The sequence below is a fragment of the Caretta caretta genome, chromosome 1 (assembly GCF_965140235.1).
Source record: "Caretta caretta isolate rCarCar2 chromosome 1, rCarCar1.hap1, whole genome shotgun sequence".
Taxonomy (NCBI): Eukaryota; Metazoa; Chordata; order Testudines; family Cheloniidae; genus Caretta; species Caretta caretta.
This window is the reverse complement of record NC_134206.1, coordinates 216,914,188-216,937,088: the sequence shown is the minus strand read 5'-3', so window position 1 is coordinate 216,937,088 and position 22,901 is coordinate 216,914,188. Positions and strand designations below refer to the sequence as shown.

At 47.5% G+C, this 22,901-nt stretch overlaps 1 protein-coding gene across 1 annotated transcript in view; it reads left to right on the top strand.

Annotated features, from left to right (window-relative positions):
* LOC142069400 (antigen WC1.1-like) overlaps window positions 1–22,901 on the top strand; it is a 68,806-nt gene that overhangs the window by 20,179 nt on the left and 25,726 nt on the right. Inside the window, exons 3-6 of the mRNA XM_075120310.1 lie at window positions 5,969–6,283; window positions 16,742–17,056; window positions 17,512–17,823; window positions 21,437–21,754. Coding sequence (XP_074976411.1) covers window positions 5,969–6,283; window positions 16,742–17,056; window positions 17,512–17,823; window positions 21,437–21,754 — 1,260 coding nt within the window. The remainder of the gene's footprint in view (window positions 1–5,968; window positions 6,284–16,741; window positions 17,057–17,511; window positions 17,824–21,436; window positions 21,755–22,901) is intronic.

Sequence of the window (22,901 nt, the reverse complement as noted above, 5' to 3'; positions counted from 1 at the left end):
TCTTTTAAGACTTCTGAAAACACACCTCTTCCCTCTCACATTTTGGAAGGCACTTCAGATTCTAAAACCTTGGGTCAAGTGCTGTAGTTATCTGTAGAAATCTCACATTGGTACCTTCTTTGTGTTTTGTCAAATCTGCAGTGAAAGAGTTCTTAAAATGAACAACATGTGCTGGGCCATCATCCGAGACTGCTATAACATAAAATATATGGCAGAATGTGGGTAAAACAGAGTAGAAGACATACAATTCTCCCCGCAAGGAGTTCAGTTACAAATTTAATTAATGCATTTTTTTAACAAGCATTATCAGCATGGAAGCATGTCCTCTGGAATGGTGGCTGTAGCATGAAGGGTCACACGAATGTTTAGCATAACTAGCACATAAATACCTTGCAATGCGGGCTACAAAAGTGCTGTGCCTGTTCTCACTTTCAGTTGACATTGTAAATAAGAAGAGAGGCAGCATTATCTCCCACAAATGTAAACAAACTTGTTTGTCTTAGCGATTGGCTGAACAAGAAGTAGGACTGAGTGGACTTGTAGGTTCTGAAGTTTTACATTCTTTTGTTTTTGAGTGCAGTTATGTAACAAAAAAATCAACATTTGTAAGTTGCACTTACATGATAAAGAGATTGCACTACAGTACTTGTATGAGGTGAATTGAAAAATACAATTTCTTTTGTTTGCCATTTTTGCAGTGCAAATATTTGTAATAAAAATAATAATATAAAGTGAGCACTGTCAACCTTGTATACCATTTTGTAATTGAAATCAATATATTTAAAAATGTAGAAAAAACATCCAAAATATTTAATACATTTCAATTGGTATTCTATTGTTTAACAGTGTGATTAAAACTGTGATTAATCACAATTCATTTTTTTAATCACAATTAATTGTTTTTAGTTAATCGCGTGAGTTAACTGTGATTAATCAACAGCCCTAATACAGATATGAATAAATTTCTTAGGTCAGTTTCATTGGAGAACTGGCAAGGTTGCTGCTTTGTAAAAATCCTTCTGGAATCAATTTAAAAGCTATAGTCCATTAGGCAATCCATGTATAGAATTTGGTCAAATTCTTCCATGAAAATTTGCAGGGTAATCGAAGGACATCTGGAGACCTCAGTCTTACTTCTTGAATTCCCCTGGTGAAGTTTAAGTAGATCTGAAATAAACAGGATCAGGCCTGAGACCCTTTTTATAGTTCCCAAGCAGGCTGAGAACCCTCTTGTAACCACAGGTATTTCTTGGATGAAGAATAGGTAATGTACATTGTTCCTTTGAAGCTAAATTTCCTAGGCACACTTGGGTAACTAGCTGCATTCATTAGCATAAGGTTATTAACGATTCAAGCACTTCAGAGGTAGTTTACTACAAACTTCAAAGAGAAATAAAGACAATTATATTATTACACGACAAGCTTCATCTCATTGCTAATATTCCTTTTAGATCTCTGAATCAATAGAATATAATAACAGACAGGAACAGAAGTTTATCATCTACAAGCTAATTATATCACTGTTAACTTCTAATAGGTAGAGGTAAACACAGACAAATACAATTAGTATCTACTTCTACTTTTCTAACAATTACAGGTTTAGATTTCAAAGACTCTGGTCTTTGCGAAATTGGAGCTATATTTCTGGGCTGGAGTTTATTCAGCTTGCATATCATTATTATTACTGGTTTGGATTGTGTTCTGTTTGCGCATAACAAGTGTGATCAAGTCATTATCACTTTCACCTGAGCAAACCACTAATTTTTATTCCTGTGATCAGTAACCCTTTATTTTGAATAGTCATTGGGCCAGAGAAAGAGAGAATGAGAATGACTCTTTAACCTGGTGGTTGGGGCACTCAGCTGGCAGAGGGAGAACCAAATTCATACTCCTGCTTACATTGGACTATTTCATTATTTATACACAATGGAACAGCTTCACTAGGAGAGACTGAGAAAGACCCACATCAGAATGCCCCATAGCCCAGTGGCTGGGGCTCTGTTTTGCACATGGAAGACGCAAGTTCAAACTCCTTCTCCATATCAGGCACAGTGGGCAACTGAATCTGGGTCTCCCACATGCCAGGTGAGTACCCTAGCCACTGTGCTGAAGTTTATAAGAGAGGCTCCTCCTCCAGCCATTTTGTAAATCTAGCCCTTCAAAATGCCCAGAAACAAAATGTTTTGGGTCAAATAAAATGTTTCATTTGACTGAAATGGAACTTTTTCCGATTCATCAAAATGTTTTGGAATTTTCAGATTTGGTTAGAATAAAACTGATTTTTTTATCATTATTTTTCGGGCTTGCCAGCGAACTGAAAACTAAATTATTTACCAGCTCTATTCATTAATAAGCAACTCCAATTCTTCTTGTTTATTACCCAGACTCCTAGAATTGGTGTATAGGCCATTAAATAATTGTGTCTTTCCACGTGCTTTGATTAATTTCATTCTCAACATCATGTTTTGTGCTAAAGGAGTGCTTATTTGTTCCCCCTTTTCCTCCTCACCTTTTGTTGTTAGTTTAATGCCTGCCTGACTAGTCTAACCAGCTTGTTCCCTAGAGCAGAGATTCTCAAACTGTGGTCCGTGACCACCACTGGTCCGTGAGCTCCATTCAGGTGGTCCACAGATAGTTCCCTCTAAGGTGAGCACCTGTGCAGCCACACACAAGAGAATGAAGGGCCACCCATCTAATTAGTGGAGCCGTGCAGGTGTGGCTCCACTAATTAGGTGCCTGGACCCTGGAGAAGACGCACATGTAAGGTGAGGCGGTGGCCTTGAGGGGAATAGGGGCTGTGGGAAGGGGAAGTGGGATGAAAAGAGAGGGTGGGGGGAATTTGGGATGTGCAGGGCTGCTGCGGCTAGAGAAATAGGTGACTTTCTCTAGCTCCAGGGCTGTGGCTACCTGGGAGATACGGCCCTCCTTCACAGCCTTAGCTCTATGGCTGCTCTGGTGGGGGAGAGACCCCCCTCCTTCCCAGCCCAGCTTAGTGGCTGCCACGGCAGGGGAGACCCCACTCCTTCCCAGCCCCAACTCGGGGGCTGCCACAGCAGGGGGACAGAGAGCACATCCATTGCATTAGGAAGGTAAGACTACTGATATTAAAGTATGAGTTGTGTGCTTTTATTGGTAGAACAAAAAAAGTTAATTATTATTAAGGTTTTTTTAATATAGTGCTTTTATCCAAAGTGCTTTACAATGGTTAGCTAACGGTACAAACAACATTTGGAAAGATCATGACGTGGTCCACAGAGACCCTCAACAATTTTCAAGTGGTCTGCAAAAAATAAAGTTTGAGAACCACTGCCCTAGAGGATTGGTTCCCCTTCCACAGAGCTGGAGGCCATCCAAACTGTACCACCCCCTCTCCCCATAGAATGTTCCACAAAACCAAAAATCTATACCTTACACCACTTACCTAGCCAGTGGTTCAGTTCCAGAATCTTCTGTCTTCTGTTTTACTTTGCTTGCAGAACAGGACGGAGCTCTGAGAAGATCAGTCAGACATTCTTCTCTTTTAGCACTTAAGTTCCCTGAAGCCACCTATAATCTGTGAGGTATCTCGGGAAGCACCGTCATTAGTGCCAATATGCACCATCACCAGTGGATCCTTGCCCACTGACTTCAGAAGCCTATCCAGTCTTGGACTGATGTCTCATGTCCTGGCTCTGGGAAGACAGCACACCTCCTGTTGTCCAGCTGTCCCTTTCAGAATGTTCTTTCCATTCTTAGGTGTGGTCTAAACCAGTAGTTCCCAACCAGGGGTCTGGGGCCCCATGGGGGGGGGCGTGAGCAGGTTTCAGGGAGTCTGCCAATCAGGGCCAGCACTGAACTCGCTGGGGCTCAGGGCAGAAAGCTGAAGCCCCACTGCATGGGGCTGAAGCACGAGGCCCTGAGCCCCACCACCCGGGCCTGAAACCAAAGCCTGAGCAACTTAGCATTGTGGGGCTCCCTGTGGCATGGTGCCCCAGACAATTGTCCTGCTTGCTACCCCTAACACTGGCCCTGGCTTTTATATGCAGAAAACCAGTTGTTGTGGCACAGGTGGGCCGTGGAGTTTTTATAACATGTTGCGGGGGGGCTCAGAAAGAAAAAGGTTGAGAACCCCTGGTCTACACTACGAACTTCTCCCATCAACATAGCTACCACCTCTCAGGGAGATGGAGTACCTATGTCATGGGAGAAGCTCTCCAGTCAGCATAGACAGCATCTGAATGCTGCAGCTCTGTGTGTGTAGACAAGCTCTTAATATAGAATCTCCCAACAAGGATCGTCTGTCTTCTTCTGATGGTTGAAGATCTCTGTGAGCACCTTTGATTGTCTTATGGGTTTGCCTGAGCAGCCATCCAGAGGTGTGTCCCATACACCTCTCTGTTTCATTCAACCAGGTGGATCTTGAGAAACATTTTCTCCAATTTTCTATGCTGAGAACATAGTAACAATTGGCTACTTCTAACTTTGAGTTATTTCTCCCTCTTCTCTGCGGTGGTCACAGCCTGCACATCCTTCTCTAATTCCAGCCATATGGAAAGCCACAGTTCCTTTTGCTTCTGGTGGTTATGAATTGCCAAGCCTTCTCTCTAATTTCCTCTCTCTTTGGTTCCTTTGGGACCAGTTCCTTCCTTCCTTCCTGGAATATGGAGTGGTGCTACTTCCTGAATCTGTCTGTCCAAGAGCTCCTAGGCCTCTCAGGTGCGCTGTAGTGTTTGCACCTGTCCTTCCAAACAAACAATATTTTGTTCCAGGACAGCCACTGTATTCTTCATATATAGGAAGACCCTTCTGGTTTCAGGCTGGAAAGAATGGCACATCCAATCACAGTCACTGGTTTATCACTGGCCATCATGGTATTGAGCAAAGAACTGTACCTAAAAGGAAACCTCGCACAGTCCCTCCTATAGACCCGCTCCAAAACTCTCCTGTTTGCTGCTTCTGTTCACTTGCTCCGGAGTTCATCTGACAACTGATCAATATACAAAGCCTCTCTGCTCAGCTCCATCCCCTTGCTAACCAAGAGGGATTACCCATTCAGAGACTTCAGACATCAGGGCTGATCAAAGATCCACGGATCCCAGCCACATGGCCCTCATTGAGACAATGCACATTAAACACAATAAACAGACCTGTCTCACCTGACCAGGCAGCCACACAATCCTCACTGAAAAGAAACGGATGGGCCAAACACCCCTCACAAAGTCCGTCTAAATGCATGATCTGCAGCTATGCTCTCTGAGACTCCCTGGGTGAGGTCAGGGATGGGGGTGCCACCTGGCTGGGGAAAGGCAAAGGGATTTTTAGAGTCAGCAGCACCAGCAACAAGAAGGGAGCTGTATCTGTCCTCTCTTCCAGTGATAAACACATGTTCTGCTCTTACTGAGCTTGTGCTAAAGTCACCATTCCAGGGAATCTCCCTGTTTCTGCAAGCAAACAAAGAGATTGCAAGGTCACACAATGAATCAGTAGATTAAAAACCAAGAAGCTGTTTTCTTTTCTATGTATTTTCAAAAGTGCTTAAGTAAATTAGGCACATAAGTCCCATTGGCTTTTGGTGGGACTTGTGCTCATAAAAGATGCTTCTGAAAGTCTCATCTTTTGTCACTACTTCGACATTGAAAGGCTTTTGTTTTTATGGTTCTGATTTAGACACTAACAATCACTGTTGTGTGTCACTGAAGCAGAACACAATATCCTTCCTGAGAAGTGCCAGCACACGCACACTAACGTTGCTTTGTGGTCTACCTATGCACTCCCAAGAATTGTCACTGTCTTTCCCCAGCCCCCAGCAGTGTCACACTTTGCCCTCTTATTTAAACTCTCTCTTATCACTGGAACACAGGAACTGTCATACAGGGTAAAGGGCTCTGTTGGGAGAAGGTGCCCTTCATTTTGTCCCCATGAAGGCATGGGAGAGGCTATGGGATGGCAGCATAACCAACACTCACTGATGAATGTATTGACTCTCTAGGTCGCATTGAGGTCCGTCTGATTGGAGGGGACACTGCCTGCTCAGGACGTGTTGAAGTCAAACATGGAAAATCATGGGAGACAGTCTGCGATTCGCACTTAGATTTCAAAGCTGCTACAGTTATCTGCAATGAATTAGGGTGTGGACAGGCTGTAGCCACGTTGGGAGCAGCTCACTTTGGAGAAGGACTTGATCTGATCTGGAAGGAAGAGTTTCATTGTGTGGGGAATGAGGCTGTCCTTTCAAACTGTCCCAGGATGTCCCGTCCTAAAGACACATGCTCCCACACTGATGCTGTCAGCATATTGTGTTCAGGTAAGAATTCAAACTGATCACTTTAACATGTCACTAACATGGGCCCTACACATGGGCTACTCAGTCTCTTTTCTCCCACATCCACATATCCCTCCTGTGAACCGAAATCTGAGAAGACTTTGCATGTTTCCATGTTGCTCCAAAGGATTCCTGTCTGCTAGAGCGGGTGGCTCCACTTTCCCACCACCTAGGAGCCAAGTTGTGATGGCGGGAAACTCCATTATCTTTCTCACATTCCTCACTCTATTTCAAGTCGTTCCAATAAATGGGGACAGTTCTATTCACTTTTCTCCTACTACACAGATAGGGTCCCAGGAGAGCTCTGATTCTCCTTATCCTCCACTAGTGATGCATGTTCTCCACTGCTGAGCACTCTCCTCCCTACTCAGATAGATCTGTAAAGGGAGGGGGCAGGCTGTAGTGGTCAGAGCACAGAACCAGAAATCACAAGACCTGGATTTTATTTCACATTGTGCTGCTGTATTCAATAATGTCCGATGTCTCAATTTCTCCATCTGTAAAATGGAGACAACAATATACTATCTACCTCAGCGAGTGGCTGTGAGGCTTAACCTCATGAGTGTAAAGTGCTTTCAGGCACTTCAATGCATAGTGCTATGAAGAGGCCCGGCGTTATTTTAAACTTACTTGACAGAATTGGAGCAGTTGTGGCTAGTTTTCTGTTATTGCCCTGCAATGGGGGTTGGCTTTGTGCCACCCATTCATACAGATCTCATTATTAGAGACTAGCAGAAAGCCCGTGCTATTGCATGGGTGTAATTTGTAAAGTCATGTGAAGCAGCAGTGACTTCTGGAAGCAAATATTAGGCAACAAACACGGAAAGAATATAAATTAAAAACATGTGCATTGCCAAATTGCAATGTACGCACATGTGATACCTTTAGCTCCTATCACCTAACTCAGCATTTCTCAAACTGGGGTCTCCAAGGGTACTCCAGGGGGTCAGCGGGCCCCGCTGATCAACTCCTCTCCCTCCCTTAACTCCTCCCCCTCTTCACCTCCTTCACACTGGAGAACAGCTGTTCCCTGGCATGAAGAAGGCGCTGGGAGGGAGGTGGCGGTGCGGGGACCCTGGGTCCGTGCTGCTCCCGGAAGAGGCCAGCACGTCCCTGTGGCATGGGGGCAGGGGGCTAGGGGGGCAGGGGGGTCTCTGCATGGTGCTCCCAGCCCAAGTGCTGACTCTGCAGCTCCCATTGGCCAGGAACTGCAGCCCATGGGAGCTGCGGGGGTGGTGCCTGTGGGCAGGGACAGTGCATGGAGACGCCTTGCCCCTCCTGTCTAGGAGCCACTGACAGACGGATATGCCGGTCTCTTTTGGGAGCTGCCCAAGGTAAGCGCCGCCAGCCCAGAGCCCTCACCCCCTCCCACACTGCTGCTCCTAGAGCCTGCATCCAAACTTCCTCCCAGAGCCCGACCCCTCACCCACTCCCGTACCCAAACTCCCTCCCAGATCCCACACCCCTCACCCCCTCCTGTGCCCAAACTCCCTCCCAGAGCCCACACCCCCTTCTGAACCCCAACCCCCTGCACCAGCCTGGTGAAAGCGAGTGAGGGTGGGGGAGAGTAAGTGATGGAGGGAGGGGGGATGGAGTGAGTGGGGGTGGGCCTTGGAGAGGGGGAGGGGCAGGAGCATGGCCTTGGGGAAGGGAAAAGGAAGGGGGCGGAGCAAGGGCTGAGCAGGTGAGGCTTGGGGGTCTCCAACATTTTTTAAAACAAAATGGGGGTCCTCGCGTCACTAAAGTTTGAGAACTGCTGAAAACTCATATACCCACCTCCCGCTCAGTTGTTTGTTAAATTACTGAGGACATTTGTCAATGTTTTCACAGAATTTTGAACCACACGCTTCATTAATGTTTAAAGTGTGTAGCTATTTTCATTCTGAGGCAGACAATGCTTGACAACTTGAATGCCTGACACCTCTGTTTTATTTGAATGTGAAACTTACTTGGTACCAGGTGCTTTTCACCAATCTGAGTATATCACTGTATCGATACCATATTTATTGCCAAAGTATTTTTTCCGCCTAGACTGTCTTTGGACTTTTTAACTGTCCTCTATTCCCCTGCCAATGTGGGTGTGATAATTTCAGGTTGAAATGTCAACTTCTAATGGACATAAAAAGCACCCCTCTCCCTGGCTGCTCAGCTGGAAAATGCACTTGCCCTCTCCTCATCTGAGATGGGGAACTACCATCCATTCCCTGGTGCTGTCTTCACCCAGCAACACTCCCCTGCCTCCCGGTGCCCGGGGACTTGTCTTCTGCCTGGGTCCCGGCAGGAACACTTTCCCAACTTCACCCTCCCCTGCCTCTTGCTGCCCCAGGACCCTCTCTCTGCTCTAGGGACATACATAAAGGCAGGTCTCAGTGGCAGGGCAGGTCTGTGTCTTCAGCCCCGAAGCTCTCGCACACAGTTCGGCCCAGCCCTGAAAATTGGAGGATCAAAGGAGCTTCTCGCATAATCATACCAGCTCCTCCTGTAGGTATCAAAATCCCATGACTCACGATTAGCTTGCAGGAACCGGAAATATTTCAACACTGCCTTCCTCTCGCTGCTTGGAAGGGAGTCCTCTTCCCTACCACCAAACCCTGGCTGGAGAGCTGCCACCTGATCCCCTACATCTATCACCCCATCACTGTCCTCTGCACTCCCCTCAGTATCCCTTCTCTCCACCACATCCCTTGCACCCCCATGAACCTCCCTCTTGTCCCCACACTGCTGTGCCCTCCACATCCTCTTGCAGCCACATCCTCCTACACCCCATTTCCGGAAACCCCTAAATCTGCCTTTTGCCCTTCAGTGCTCTGTTCCCTTCACTCGCCCCACCGTCCTTTCACAGAGTCTCCGCTGCCTCTTACAGTCCATGGTCCTGTTCAGCCTCCAGATCTATAGGGTGCAGCCATGTTCCCTGTGGACTTCGTTGTCATTGAAAACGGAGGTGACAGCCAAGTTTACTTAGGGTGGCCTCACTCCCACATGCTGACAGATTGTAGGGAGATGGTGGCATCTCACTGCCTTCAGCCCCGCTGACAGTAACAGGGGGTGGAGCCATTTGGAGTAAGGAAAGTGTGAGTTGAAAATGGCTTATAACTTACAAGTTGGATGGTAAGTGACTGTGACTCCCCCTGATGATTGAACCTGGTGAAATTCTTAACTGAACCAAAGGAGCTCTCAGTCAGGCTTGTAGCTGTTTCCAGGACTTCATTCTGCCTCAGCAGCTTCAGAGTGACTCACAGACAGAGTGACATTCCTGGAATCTTATTATATATGTAACAAATAATTGTCAGGGCCAAGGTCTTGTCAGGATAGCAATCTAAATGGATGAACTAGAATCAGGGCGGGGCCACCTAGCACGGTGCCTTTCCCAACCAACATCACTGCTAATGGCAGGGCCTGGAAAGGATCTGCACTGCCCACCACCCACTTAGTGCAACACAGCATGGCTGAAAGCCCAGTCCATTGCAAGTAGCCAGCCAGTTAGCCTGTCACTTTGTGAATGAGGAGCCGCGGCTGGCTGGCCATGCTTATGCTGTCAGGTTTGATATTGGAGTGGGCAGAGGTAAATGGAAAACAGAAGGCTCTTTTTATTAAAAAATAAAGTCCTGGAGAGAGGAGGCCAAGATTGGAGGGGCGGTGCACTTCTGTGCAAGGTGGGGTCGCCACCTCCAAGGAACAGAAAAACTCCCCACTATATGGGGAGGGCCAGATCTCAGGGGAAGTGTGACGGGTCTGTGTGCAGGTCCCAGAGCTAGGGGGAGAGAAGGAAGGTTGCAGTGCTGGGAGCAACCATGGGTAGGGCCCAGCTCTTGGAAATTTATGCAGGACTTGGAGGGGTTCAGGTTGGGTGTGGGATACCACTCTCCCATTGACTAGTGTCTACCCTGGCACACTGCACACATGCAAAGGAGGATGTGGGTGCCAGCTGGGCTGCTGTTGTGTGCTCCCAACCATGACACGTGTAGCCAGAGTGATGAGATTGCTCTGCATCGAAATGCATGTGTGCACAGCTAAAAATCCTGGCAACAACAACTCCTCCTCCCCGACCCTGAGCCAATAACACCTTTGGACCAGCAACTGGCATGGCCACTCAAAAACCAGCCAGATAGTATAAGGCTGTTGGCTTGGAGAGAGGGAGATGTCATCCCCATGGTGCTGATTACTGCAAATTTCTCTGTGTGAGCTTCTATTGATAATAAAGCTTTCACCTCCCCAGCATTGGCTGAAAGCTCCCTCCTTTTGCCCTTCAATGCAGGGCTGGATTAACTTTTTGTGGGCTCAGTGCCAAACATATTTGTAGACCCCTCCCCGGGGAATGATTGTAAAAGGGGCCGGGGGCAAAAGCACAATGGGGCGGAAGCTAGGGTTAGTCCCTGGAGCAAGGGAGGGGCCAGGGGTAAACTGCAAGTGCAGCAGGGCTGTGGAGAGGGTAAACAGGATCCCCCCCACCCCTGCCCACATAGAGTGGGTACCTACCTGGTTCTAACCCATTCTCTTCATCTGTCTCTGCACTGAGCTGCCCCTCCTCCCACATCAGCAGGACAAGTTCTCTTCCAGCCCTCTGGGGTGGGTGTTGGGAGTGGGAGGAGCAGAGGCTAATGTGGTTACTCCTATAACCGGACTTTTAGTTTCCAGTCAGCACTGCTAACCGGACACTCAGGTCCTGTTTTCTACTGGAGTTTCCAGTCTAAAACTGGATACCTGGCAACAGGGCTGCTAGAAAAGCCTGAGGGGGGAGGGGCAAGCAATCATTTTTAAAAGTGAGAGGGCTAAGCCTTAAGCAGAGCTGAGCGGGGCAGGTGGGAAGCAAGTGGCGGGTGGGCAAGGGAGTGGAGAGGAACTAGTGAACAGGGCCATGTCTGCTGTACTGCCCAGGTACGTTGGAGACTGTGGGGATCAGTCAACACAGTATCCCCAGCCCAGGTGACGTGACAGCCAGTGGTGGATTTAGAGTTAGTGGGGCCCCCGGCCCTGTGCTCAGCTTCCTTTTTGGGGCCCCTTCTTGGGACCCAGCCAAGAAAAAGAACATTCTATCTTATCTCCCCCCCCTCCATTTTTCATTCTTTTTTTTTCTTCATCCTCCTCCTATAAGTTAATAGGAAGTAAATGAAAATAAAGTGAGGTACCTTGATTGTTTTTGTAGTCTAACTTATTTTTCCACAGACCACTTGAAAATTGCGGAGGGTCTCGATGAACCACTTAAAGATCTTTCCAAATATTGTTTGTACCGTTAGCTAACTATTGGAAAGTGCTTTGGATAAGATAGCTTTATTAAAAAAATGTAAAACAACAATGGGGTGCAGGGTCTGGCCAGGAGCTAGGGTGAGGGAGCAGGCTCAGGAGGTTGGGGATGTGAACAGCTCCTGTTTGGTGCGAGGGGTGCAGGTGGGAATGGATGTACGTGCAGGAACTCCCATTTGGTGCTCAGGGTGGGGGTAGGGATGTAGGGAGGTGCAGGAATCAGGGCATGGGGTGTGGGGGTCTGGGTATGTGTGAGCATGCAGGGGGCTGGGGAGTTTTGAGGGAGTGAAGGGGTCAGGACAGAGGGCTGGGGGGGTGGGCTGGTGTTGTGGGGGTGCTCACGGCAGGGGGCTGGAGGGGGTATGCCCCGATTCCACCCCCTTCATCAAGGCCCCGCCCCCACCTCTTTTCCTTCTCTCCCCGAAGTGGCGAGTGGGCTGCGCCTCTACTCCTCCCCCTCCTTCGCGTTGGCAAACAGCTGTTCTGCGGCAGTGAGAGGGAGGGGCGGGAATGTAGCATGTTGAGGGAAGAGGCCGGGGAGAAGTTTGGCTGTCGGCGGAGCCTGCTCTGCTGCAGCAGGAGCCTCAGGAGCCGGCAGCATCAAGCTTCTGCTCCCGCAGGAGAGAGCTGGGGGTGAAGAAGAGTGGGCCGAGCCGGGGCCCCTTTGGACCATGGGGCTGGCGCCATGGTAAATCTGGTACTACTTCAATGGTGTGTTTGACTCACTTTGGGTCCGATTCAGCAGTGGCAGCTGAGGGCACTCAGCCGTTCACAGGATCCTCTCAATGCCTTGTGGGATTGTGCCTTGTACTTGGGGAACCCTCCCTAGCTGAACTCAATGCTCTGGAAGGGCCCAGGCTATCCTCGGGCAACTTTAACTCTGCAATAATGAAGTTTTTTGGTGATTTAATTCTACTCAAAATTGCTCTGAATCCTCAATTCTACCCACCATCTTGAACAGCTCTGCAACTTGGGGCAGGGAGATAGTCACCAGGGCTTGATTTTTAATTGTCATCAGAAAGCCCCAGATTGAGCAACGTTCTGAGCAGAGACTGAGGCAGTTCACAACTCTTAGAGCTACTGTTTCAGTACCTTCAAAGGAAGCCCCAAGCAGCTCTTCACCAAGGGAAATCATCCCCTTGGAGCTGGCAATAAACATTCAGGCTTATCTGCTCTCCAGCTGCAGTCACTGCATTAGGTTTATCTGTATTGAATGGTGGAGGAATATGCTGGAGCAGTTTGGGAGAGCTGTGATGGTAATATGAGGAGATCTGGGGATTAGTTGGAGGAGCATCAGGGAGCTGTGATATGAAGACATCTGGGCCTGAGCATGCCCATGTTATCAGAGGAAAGATGTGTATATAGACCTTGAGGTTCCAGTTTGCATCATTTCAGTACAGAATTGTTTCAGTTGTGTCAGTAGCAGGGTACTGGGTTCATCTTGCCATGGGTATTGTCACTAGGGAGGTGGGACATGAGAGCTGTCTGTGGATTTAATGATGGATAGGGGAAAGTGTAGGTTTAGGTGATATCCTTAGAACTGTGAGCAACCTAAATGTGATGTGATTTTTGGTATAAGTGACCAATTATCACTAAGTCCAGTTTGTCTAGGTGAAAAGATAGAGAGTCCAAGGGGATGGTCTGTGACTCCCATGGTAAAACTGGTACAGTGATCCAGGAGGTTTTCATGTCAAGGTTCCTTCCCCACTCTGAACTCTAGGGTACAGATGTGGGGACCTGCATGAAAACCTCCTAAGTTTAATTTTACCAGCTTAGGTTAAAACTGCCCCAAGGTACAAACTATTTTGCACTTTGCCCTTGGACTTCCACTGCCACCACCAAACGTTTATCTGGGTTTATTGGGAAAACGTTGTTTGTCTTTCCCCCCCAAATCCTCCCAACCCTTGCACCCCACTTCCTGGGGAAGGTTTGGTAAAAATCCTCACCAATTTGCATAGGTGACCACAGACCCAAACCCTTGGATCTTAGAACAATGAAAAAAGCATTCATTTTTTAAAAAGAACCATTTTAATCGAAGAAATAGTAAAAAGAATCACCTCTGTAAAATCAGGATGGTAAATACCTTACAGGGTAATTAGATTCAAAACATAGAGAATCCCTCTAGGCAAAACCTTAAGTTACAAAAAGACACACATACAGGAATATTCATTCTATTCAGCACAACTTAATTTCTCAGCCATTTAAAGAAATCATAATCTAACACATATCTAGCTAGATTACTTACTAAGTTCTAAGACTCCATTTCTGTTCTGTCCCCAGCAAAAGCATCACACAAACAGACACAGACCCTTTGTTTTTCTCCCTCCTCCCAGCTTTTGAAAGTATCTTGTCTCTTCATTGGTCATTTTGGTCAGGTGCCAGCGAGGTTACCTTTAGCTTCTTAACCCTTTACAGATGAAAGGATTTTTCCTCTGGCCAGGTGGGATTTTAAAGATGATTATCCTTCCCTTGACATTTATGACAGTTCTTCGTTTGCATTCCACAAGTCTTCTTTTTTAATGAGATGTTCTCAGCTGAAAGAGAATACCCTAAGGAGGTGAATTCAGCCTGAAACAATATCCCTGAGATGTGTGAACTGCTCCGTTCCTGTCTGTGGGTGTTCCCTTCCCCCATCCCCAGTTCTGGAGAGTTTTGATATGTGTCAAAGATAACCATTCTCAGCTCCTCACCCCATCTCAGCGGTGTGATCTTGGCAGGGGTGAAAGAAACATAGAAGACTTACTGGTATGGGGCCCGGCTCCAGGCACCCGGAAGGGGCGGGGCCTTGGGTGAAGTGGGGGGCTGAGGGTCAGCCTCCCACAACCAACCTATCTGCGCTGCCTGGCCCATGCCTCCTGGGGCTCTGGTGGCAATTTTAAAAGGGTCTGGGGCTCTGGCAGTAGCAGCAGCCGGGAGCCCCCGGCCCTTTTAAATCACTGGGCCCCAGGGCAGCTGCCCCTTTTACCTCCTCCCTCCCCTATCGTGGCCGCCGATGGAGTGGGGAGGGGGCAGGCAAAAGGGGCAGTGACATTAAAGCCGTGGAAGCGCTTTAACGTTGGCTGCGTACGGGCTGGTACTGGCGGCCACTTCTTACCAGTACGCCGTACCAGCCTACTTTCACCCCTGGATCTTGGTGCATGCTCCAAGCATGCTGTTCTAAGCTCCCCACCCAGAGGGGCAGGGCTTCCATAGATCCTGGCTTCCATTGGCAGGGGAGGGAGATGAGCCCAGACACCCCGAAAGGAAAGATTCCTCCAGAACCTGGCTTACATGAGGGGGCCAGGAAGGGGGTCAAACCCCCATGGATAAGCAGGGCTCCCCAGATCCTGGCGCACCCATGGGGGCAGGTAGTGTAGCTCAAGCACCACTAAGGGTCAAGGACCCCTAGATCCCAGCTCATGGGGGGGGAGAGAAGTGGGGCTCAGACTCCCACAGTGATGCAAGTCCTCTCCAGGCTCATATGGGGGGTGGGGCAGGGCCAGAGATGGGTTGGGGGTCCCCAAATCATGGTACACACACAGAGGAGGGAACTGTGGGGCTGACAGGTGCCCCTGCCCCTATTCACCACCAGTCCTGCATCACTCACCACCACATCCACCTTCCCAGCATCCCACCCCTCCCCTCCACTCCCATTCCCTCAGTCCCCATCCCCTCTGTGATGGGTCCCACCCCTCTCGGGGTGCCATCTGGAACTGGGGTATCACTGAGCCCACCTCACCCCCCAGTCTGGGCTCCCTTTACTCTGTACTGCTGTGACCAGCCTGTCAAGCCCTCTCACAGGCTCCAGCACATATACAGGTAGGGACACACCCAGCTGCAGCTTCACACAGATGCTGAGATCAGCTCTGCATGGGAAGGCTCAGCTAAAGAACTGCCCAGTTGCTCAAGTGCACACCCCTTTCCGGAGGGTAAACCCCAAATTATACTGTCATGCGCTGCACAGAGAACTTTACAGCATAAGCTCATGAAATTTGCCCCCTCCCTGAATGTGGAGGAAGACATGCAACAGCTTTTTGCCCCCAGTTATGAATTCCACACTCCGTTTTTAAACAAAATAACCCAAATCTATTAACTACAAAATATAGATGTTTAGTTATTATAAGGGATAGCAAACAGATCAAAGCAGATTACCAAGCAAATAAAACAAAAACACAATCTGAGCTAAATATACTAATGAAACTGGTTATAAGTAGCAAATTCTCACCCTAAGTGTTGTTTTAGGGTGACAGATTGCAGATTCGTGTAGGCAAACTGCACTTGCTAGCAGCTTGAAACTCCAGATATTCCTTTCACAGGCTAGAAAACCCTCTAGTCTGGGCCCAATGTTCCCCCCTCCCCCTGTCCCGCAGTCCAGTCTTTTATTTCTCAGGTGTTTTCAGCAGTCTTCTTTCTTGGAAGGGGAGTCAGAGAAGGATGAAGCCTGATGATGTCACTCCCCTGCCTTAAATGTTTTTTTGTATATGGCGGGAACCCTTTGTCTCCCAGTTTAATTCCCATGCACAGTCAATGGAAAAAAACTCTAGTATTATCACAGAGTCCAGTATCAGGTGACATGGTCCCATCTTTCTCTAGGGTCACAGGAGCCATGAGACAGGGAAGGCTCCCCAGTGGGAGTTTAGTATCTTCCAAGGCCTATTGTACTTTCTAATGGCCCTTTCCAGCCAGTCATCTAGACTGATTGCATTCTGTCTAGTGTGAGTTCCCAGGTGTAAACACATTTGTAATAGATCCATAGACCATATGCCTATCATCAGATATGAAAATGATACATGCATACAAATATGATAATCATATTCAGTAAATCATAACCTTTCCAATGATACCTTGCATAAAATACATCTTAGTTATGTCACAATCATAGCATAACCTGTTTCTTCACATGACGTGTGTGTGATATCCTGGGGACAGTCCCTTCAGACTCATGACCAGCCAAAGAAGAGACTGACCCCACCCACAGAGAATCCATCCCAGGTGAGACCCTGACCTTAAAGTGGTACATGACCCCTCACCGAGGGAAGATATTGGCAATAATGCCTGCACTGTAAGAGCCTGATGATCAAGATTGAGCATCCTGATTTAACAAAGTGCCCAGTAAACTGGGAAATAATTATCCCAAGTCACTGGGGCTCCTACATCACATCTTTGTTGACAATTGTGCAAGAGAAATGTTCCTCTGATCTCCCTTCTCCTTCTTCTCAGGGTACGGCGGGTACAGGCTGGCAAATGGCAGCACAGGGTGTTCGGGGAGAGTGGAGCTTCGCCATGGAGGCACCTGGGGAGCCCTCTGTGACTCCCAGTGGGATTTACAGGCTGCTCACACCCTCTGCCAGCAGTTTGACTGTGGATTCGCCCTGTCGATGCCAGCCAGGGAGCTGTTTGGCACAGGAGATGGGCCTGTCTGGAACGGCACGTTTGGCTGTGAGAGGAACGAATCCCGCCTGAGAGACTGTCCTGTTACTGCGCTGGGCACAACTGAGTGTCCCCCTGGGAGTGAAGCCAGCATGATGTGTTCAGGTGAGCAGCTGCAGGGGGAAAGAAAAGGATTGGGGATTGGGGAACATCCTCAGCCAGATCTTCACAGTGTGTCAATCAGCCAAGCTCCATTGGGCTCAATGAGGCTATGCCAATTTACACCAGGTGGGGACCTGGCCCAGGATATTGGCCCCTTGTCCGTGCACCAGCCAAGTCTGCTGGAACTGATCCCTCTGTGAAATACTTATGGTGCCTTGAGAATGGAATATACCAAGGAAGCCAAATTCTGGTCCCTGGTCCTCCCTTTGCACTAACTGACGTGGATCAAGTATCAGTTTGTGAATGTGCAGGTGTGGAATAGTCCCACAGCCCCCACAGGGTAACTGCCAGCATTGATCACGAGCAACAATCCCTTCCTGTTCCCCACTCCCCTCCCTGCCGTGGCCGTTAACACTGATCACTGCGCCACCTCGACACTCACTTTCCCTTGTGCTCAGGGTGCCTGGGCGGCAGGTTAGTGAACGGCACCGAGTGCTCCGGGAGAGTGGAGATCCGACATGGAGACACATGGGGAAGCCTCTGTGCCTCCCACTGGGATTTGCAAGATGCCAACGTCCTCTGCCATCAGCTGAACTGTGGATATGCCATGTCGATCCGGGGAGGAGCCCATTTTGGAGAAGGGAGCGGACCCGTATGGAGTGATGCTTTTCATTGTGAAGGGACTGAATCCTGTCTGTGGGATTGTTTTCGCATGGCCTTGGGAAACCCAGCCTGCTCCCCCAGAGACACGGCCAGGGTTACTTGCTCAGGTAAGTTTAATACAGACGTGTGTATGTTAGTTACAGTGCAATGTACTGCCCAGATTAGGATCATCATGAGTAGTCCCATTGACTACAGTACTCAAGGTAAGTAGGGGTATCGGAGTGTTGCTCTCTTTGTTTAGGTTCCCCAGATCAGAGACACCTCCAGGTGCAGTGAGGGGTGCCGAGGTGGATCCTAGCACGAGGCTAGAGTGAACCGGAGAGAATGGCTCTGTGCTATAAACCTGGGGTTTGTGATTCACAGATTCCCTCAGTCCCAGCAGGGCTGACTCAGCCCTTCATCAGGTTGAGGTTGGTGTTGCAGAAGCAACCTATACACAGAGATCTCATCCAAGCTGTGGGCCCATTACAATCCCATTTCACTCTCTGGAAAAGTAGGTGTTTGCCGTGGTGTTCCTGGCCAAAATGCTTCCCCTGTTGCCCATCCCGGGTTGTGTGCTGGTGGGCTGCAGCCCTCAGCTGCAGAGCTTGCTTAGTGGGTGTGTATGTTTATAGATCATTAATTCCCCACAACACTTCATAGAAATAGTCATTTCTTTGTGAAAGATCCTGGTTTTCAGGAAAGCGTTCAAATGGCTCCAGAGCTTGGCTCCTGAGCCAGCTGGGAACTTTCACAAAGATCCTGCTCTTAGTGAGAGCAGCTGGCGCTTTGATGAAGATCCTCTTCTACACTGCAACACAAACACTGCAGGGGTCCTTTTCCCTGCAGGCTTCTCCAAAGATCTTCAAAGGCTTCCCCATGCCACACCAGAGAACTGCAGTAGCTGATAGATGGGAAGTCGTCTGATGGCTATCCATAGTGGCTTTGGCCCAGATTTTTACAGCTGTTTCGCTGTTGCTCCATTCAGCATGGCAATGCCTAACTGGTTTAAGAGCCTACATTTCATTTTCAGTAAGGATTTAGGCACTTAGCAGCCTTCATCAGTGAGATCAATAGGAGTCACATCCCTGAGTAACATAACCATGCCAACCTCACCCCCAGTGTAGACAACAACAGAAGAATTCTTTCATTGATCTAGCTACCACCACTTGGAAAGATGGATTATCTACAGCAAAAGTAAAACCCCTTCTGTCGCTGAAGGAAGCATCTACACTACAGCGACATAGCTGCAGTGATGTTCTGTGTCACTGTAGCGCCCACAGTGCAGACATGGCCTTAGTAAAACAAACATTTAATGCACACAGAAAACATTGTAAATAGCATTTGGAATACTATGAATAACTTTTAAACAAAAGCTATTAGACAGTAAATCCACAGGTCCTCCTTATACAGACTTTCCCCCTATTGTTTCTGTTACTACTTCACATGTTCTATACTTCAGCATACACATCCAAACACATTCCCCACTGATCTTCTCTTAGAGATGATTTCTCAGGCTTTGCAGTGTGGTTGTAACATGTAGTGGGTCTTCAGAGCTTGAGAAATGGCAGTACCTCAGCCATTTCAAACACTTCAGAACTCGGTGAGCAATGAAACAGTCTGGGGACCTTAGCAGCTAGCAGCGCTCCAGCCCTAGGCTTGGGTTAAGAGTTGATTGGGTCTCTCAGTTGCTGGTGAAACAGAAATCTGTAGCCTGTATTCAAAGTGGTACCAGGATTGGAAGCAGCCTCTACAATATCTGTTCCCTGGATCTCTGTAAGGCTCTCACTCCATAGAGCAGTCTTCTCCCCATAAGCCCAGCTAAGTCAGGCAAGAATTCACAAATCCTCACCTCACTAAGTGCTGCCCCGTTCTCTCTCTTTAACTGAGACAGAATCCCAGTTTAGAGCAGTCAGCTGATAGCTAAATGTAAATTCCATAGTCTCTGTGGTCTTCACAGCAACAAATACTGCCCCAGCTCTCCCTCTACGTCCATAGACCACACCATGGTGCACCAAACATTATCTCAATGGAGGGCTTCCCTAGCAAATAAAGGACATAGCACTGCTCTGTATCCACGGTGGTACAGGGGTTGGGACCAGCCCTCACAGCAGACATCTCTCAGTGCTGCATCTATCAGACACTGAGTCCACAGGGCTGTCTTCGACATGATATATGATATATATATGAGGTCAACATGTGTTGACCCAGCTACATCATTCAGGGGTGTGAAAAATCCACACCCCTGAGTAACATAGTTAATCCAACCTACCCTGCCCCCCACCCCCAGTGTAGACAGCACTAGGTAGACAGAAAAATTCTTCTGTCAAGCTCGCTACCACCTCCCAGGGTGGTGGATGAACTATAGCAATGGGAGAACCCCTCCGGTCGGCATAGGTAGGGTCTACACTAAAGGGCTACAGAGGTGCAGCTTCAGTGCTGCAGCTGTGCCCTTGTAGCCTTTCAAGCGTATAAAAGCCCTTCAACTCCTGTATTTATAACCTTCCCCCCGCCTTGCACTCTAGCTCTGCCCTCAGAGGGTGACCTGCCAGGTGGGTTGCCCATAATGTAACAGAGGCCCAGAGTATCCAGATAAAATCTGTGTCCCCTCCCCACTGCATCTTTTGCTTCCTGTCAAAGAAAAATAAAGTCAAACGCTGCAGTACAAGGAATGTGGGTCACACTGACAAAGATTCTGTGTGGGAAGTAAGGTGAGATTATACTGGGCTGAATTCTTACTAACCCTAAGAGCTCATTTACACCTGCTCAGAGTGTAGGAGCCTTAATGTGAGAATCAGACCATACATAACTTTTATAAAAAACAGAGTAGTTGGATCCCTGTCTTAAGTGCAATATTAATTTCATCTTTAAATATGGAGTCACTACTGTCCTCCGTATGTATATTCTTATAACTGTTTATATATTTAGGAAGATTTGACAGGTTTGCAGATCATATTTTGGGAGCACTTTGGCTCCTTTGAAATGTAAGGTGCCACATACTGTATAAATCTCCATTGCCCAGAGGTCACTCACCTCTCCAAACATCATCTCCAGCCAAGCCAGTAGCTAGAGTTCATGAGAAAGGTAACTCAAGTGTCCACAGTTGCAGACCTGGCCTGGAAAATCCTTGCTGAGTGCAGAAAAGCCTTTATTCTGTTAGCTCCTTATGCGTTTGGAGCTGACGTGGTGATTGCAGGTCACCAATGAACACTGAACGGGGACAAACAGGGCAGGGTTTTCTTTAAAGGAGCCATGTATCCTGACAGTCTGGGTCTGGGAATTGCAACAGGGAAGTGGGGCGCTTGGTGCGCTCATTGCAGGCCAATCCCTAGACTCCTGTTGTGAATCACAGCTACCTCACAGCGCTGCCACTATCAGTGTGTTGAGTGATCACTGAGCACTTTTGCACAGACCATTTTGGAAACCAGGGGCCTGATCTGCCAGGTGTTCCTGAGCACTCTCCACTCACATTGACTCCTTAGGGAGGTGAGAGCGCTCCACATCGTGCAAGATCCGATCTCAGAGCTGGGGAATTCTTTCCTTCCATCACCTCCTGCATTTCTGAGTAGACAGACAAATGAAACCCTTGAGAGAGGTTGTTCCCTGTATCACTGCACAGAGGTGAGGGTTACCTCCCACACGGCACAGAAACCTGTGTTTCACATCACACCTGTGTATTATTTCTAATGCAGTATCAGCAGGGAGTGTTATTCAGCATATTTTGTGTCTCTGTGAGCCCAGGTCATTCTGAGGCGCTCAGACTGTTGAATGGAGAGAGCCGGTGTGATGGGAGAGTTGAGATTTCCCTCCATGGAGTGTGGAGCAGAGTCCTGGATGACCAGTGGGACATGGACGATGCCAGCGTGGTGTGCAGGCAGCTCCAGTGCGGGGACGCTGAGAAAGCTTATAACCCCCCTAAGTCTGAGCGAGGAACGGGCCCCGTGGAGCTGAAAAGTGTCCGATGTGGAGGAAATGAGACTCGTCTGACTCTCTGTGACATCTCCCCGCCTGAGACAACCCAGGCAGGAATTGCTGAGGACGTTGGTGTTGTTTGCTCAGGTGACTTAGTGTGAAAATCTTATAAATATCCTGTCCTTGTTCAATGGGAACATGACCCACCGCAGGGCCTGCCTCCACCCCACCTTGTGCTGTGATCTCAGCAGTCCTTGAAATGATGTGGATCTGATGTTCAAACTGGGACCCATTTATAGTAAAAATATATTATATGCAGAACAAAGCATAGCCATGGTATAGGGTTAATGCACTATAACAACCTCTCTCTCTCTCTCTCTTATATTTTTAAGTAATAGAGATGTTCAAAGATTTCATCAAAACTTTTTTCCTGTGAAAAATCTTCACAATAAGATTAAAAATTTTCACACAATGTCTGTTTTCCTTGAAAATGTTCAGATTTTTGTTGAAAAACTTGGGCTGTCGATTAGCCACAGTTAACTCACATATTTAACTCAAAAAATTAATAGAGATTAAAACAATTAATCATGATTAATCGCAGTTTTAATCGCATGGTTAAACAATAGAAACCAATTGAAATTTATTACATATTTTTGGATGTTTTTCTACATTTAAAAATATATTTATTTCAATTACAATACAGAATAGAAAGTATACAGTACTCACTTTATATAAATATTTATATTAAAATATTTGCACTGTAAAAATGATAAACAAAAGAAATAGTATTTTTCAATTCATCTCATCCAAGTACTATAGTGCAGTCTCTTTATCGTCAAACTGCAACTTACAAATGTAGATTTTTTTTTTACATAACTGCACTCAAAAACAAAACAATGTAAACTTTAGAGCCTACAAGTCCACTCAGTCCTACTTTTTGTTCAGCCAGTCACTAAGAGAAACAAGTTTGTTTTCATTTACTGGAGATAATGCTGCCTGCTTCTTATTTATAATGTCACCTGAAAGTGAGAACAGGCGTTTGCATGGCACTTTTGTAGACAGCATTGCAAGGTATTTACATGCCAGATACGCTAAATATTTATATGCCCCATCATGCTTCAGTCACCATTCCAGAGGACACGCTTCCATACTGATGACGCTCGTTAAAAAATACGGTGTTAATTAAATTTGTGACTGAATTCCTTGGGGGAGAATTGTTTGTCTCCTGCTCTGTTTCACCCGCATTCTGCCATATATTTCATGTTATAGCAGTCTCGGATGATGACCCAACACA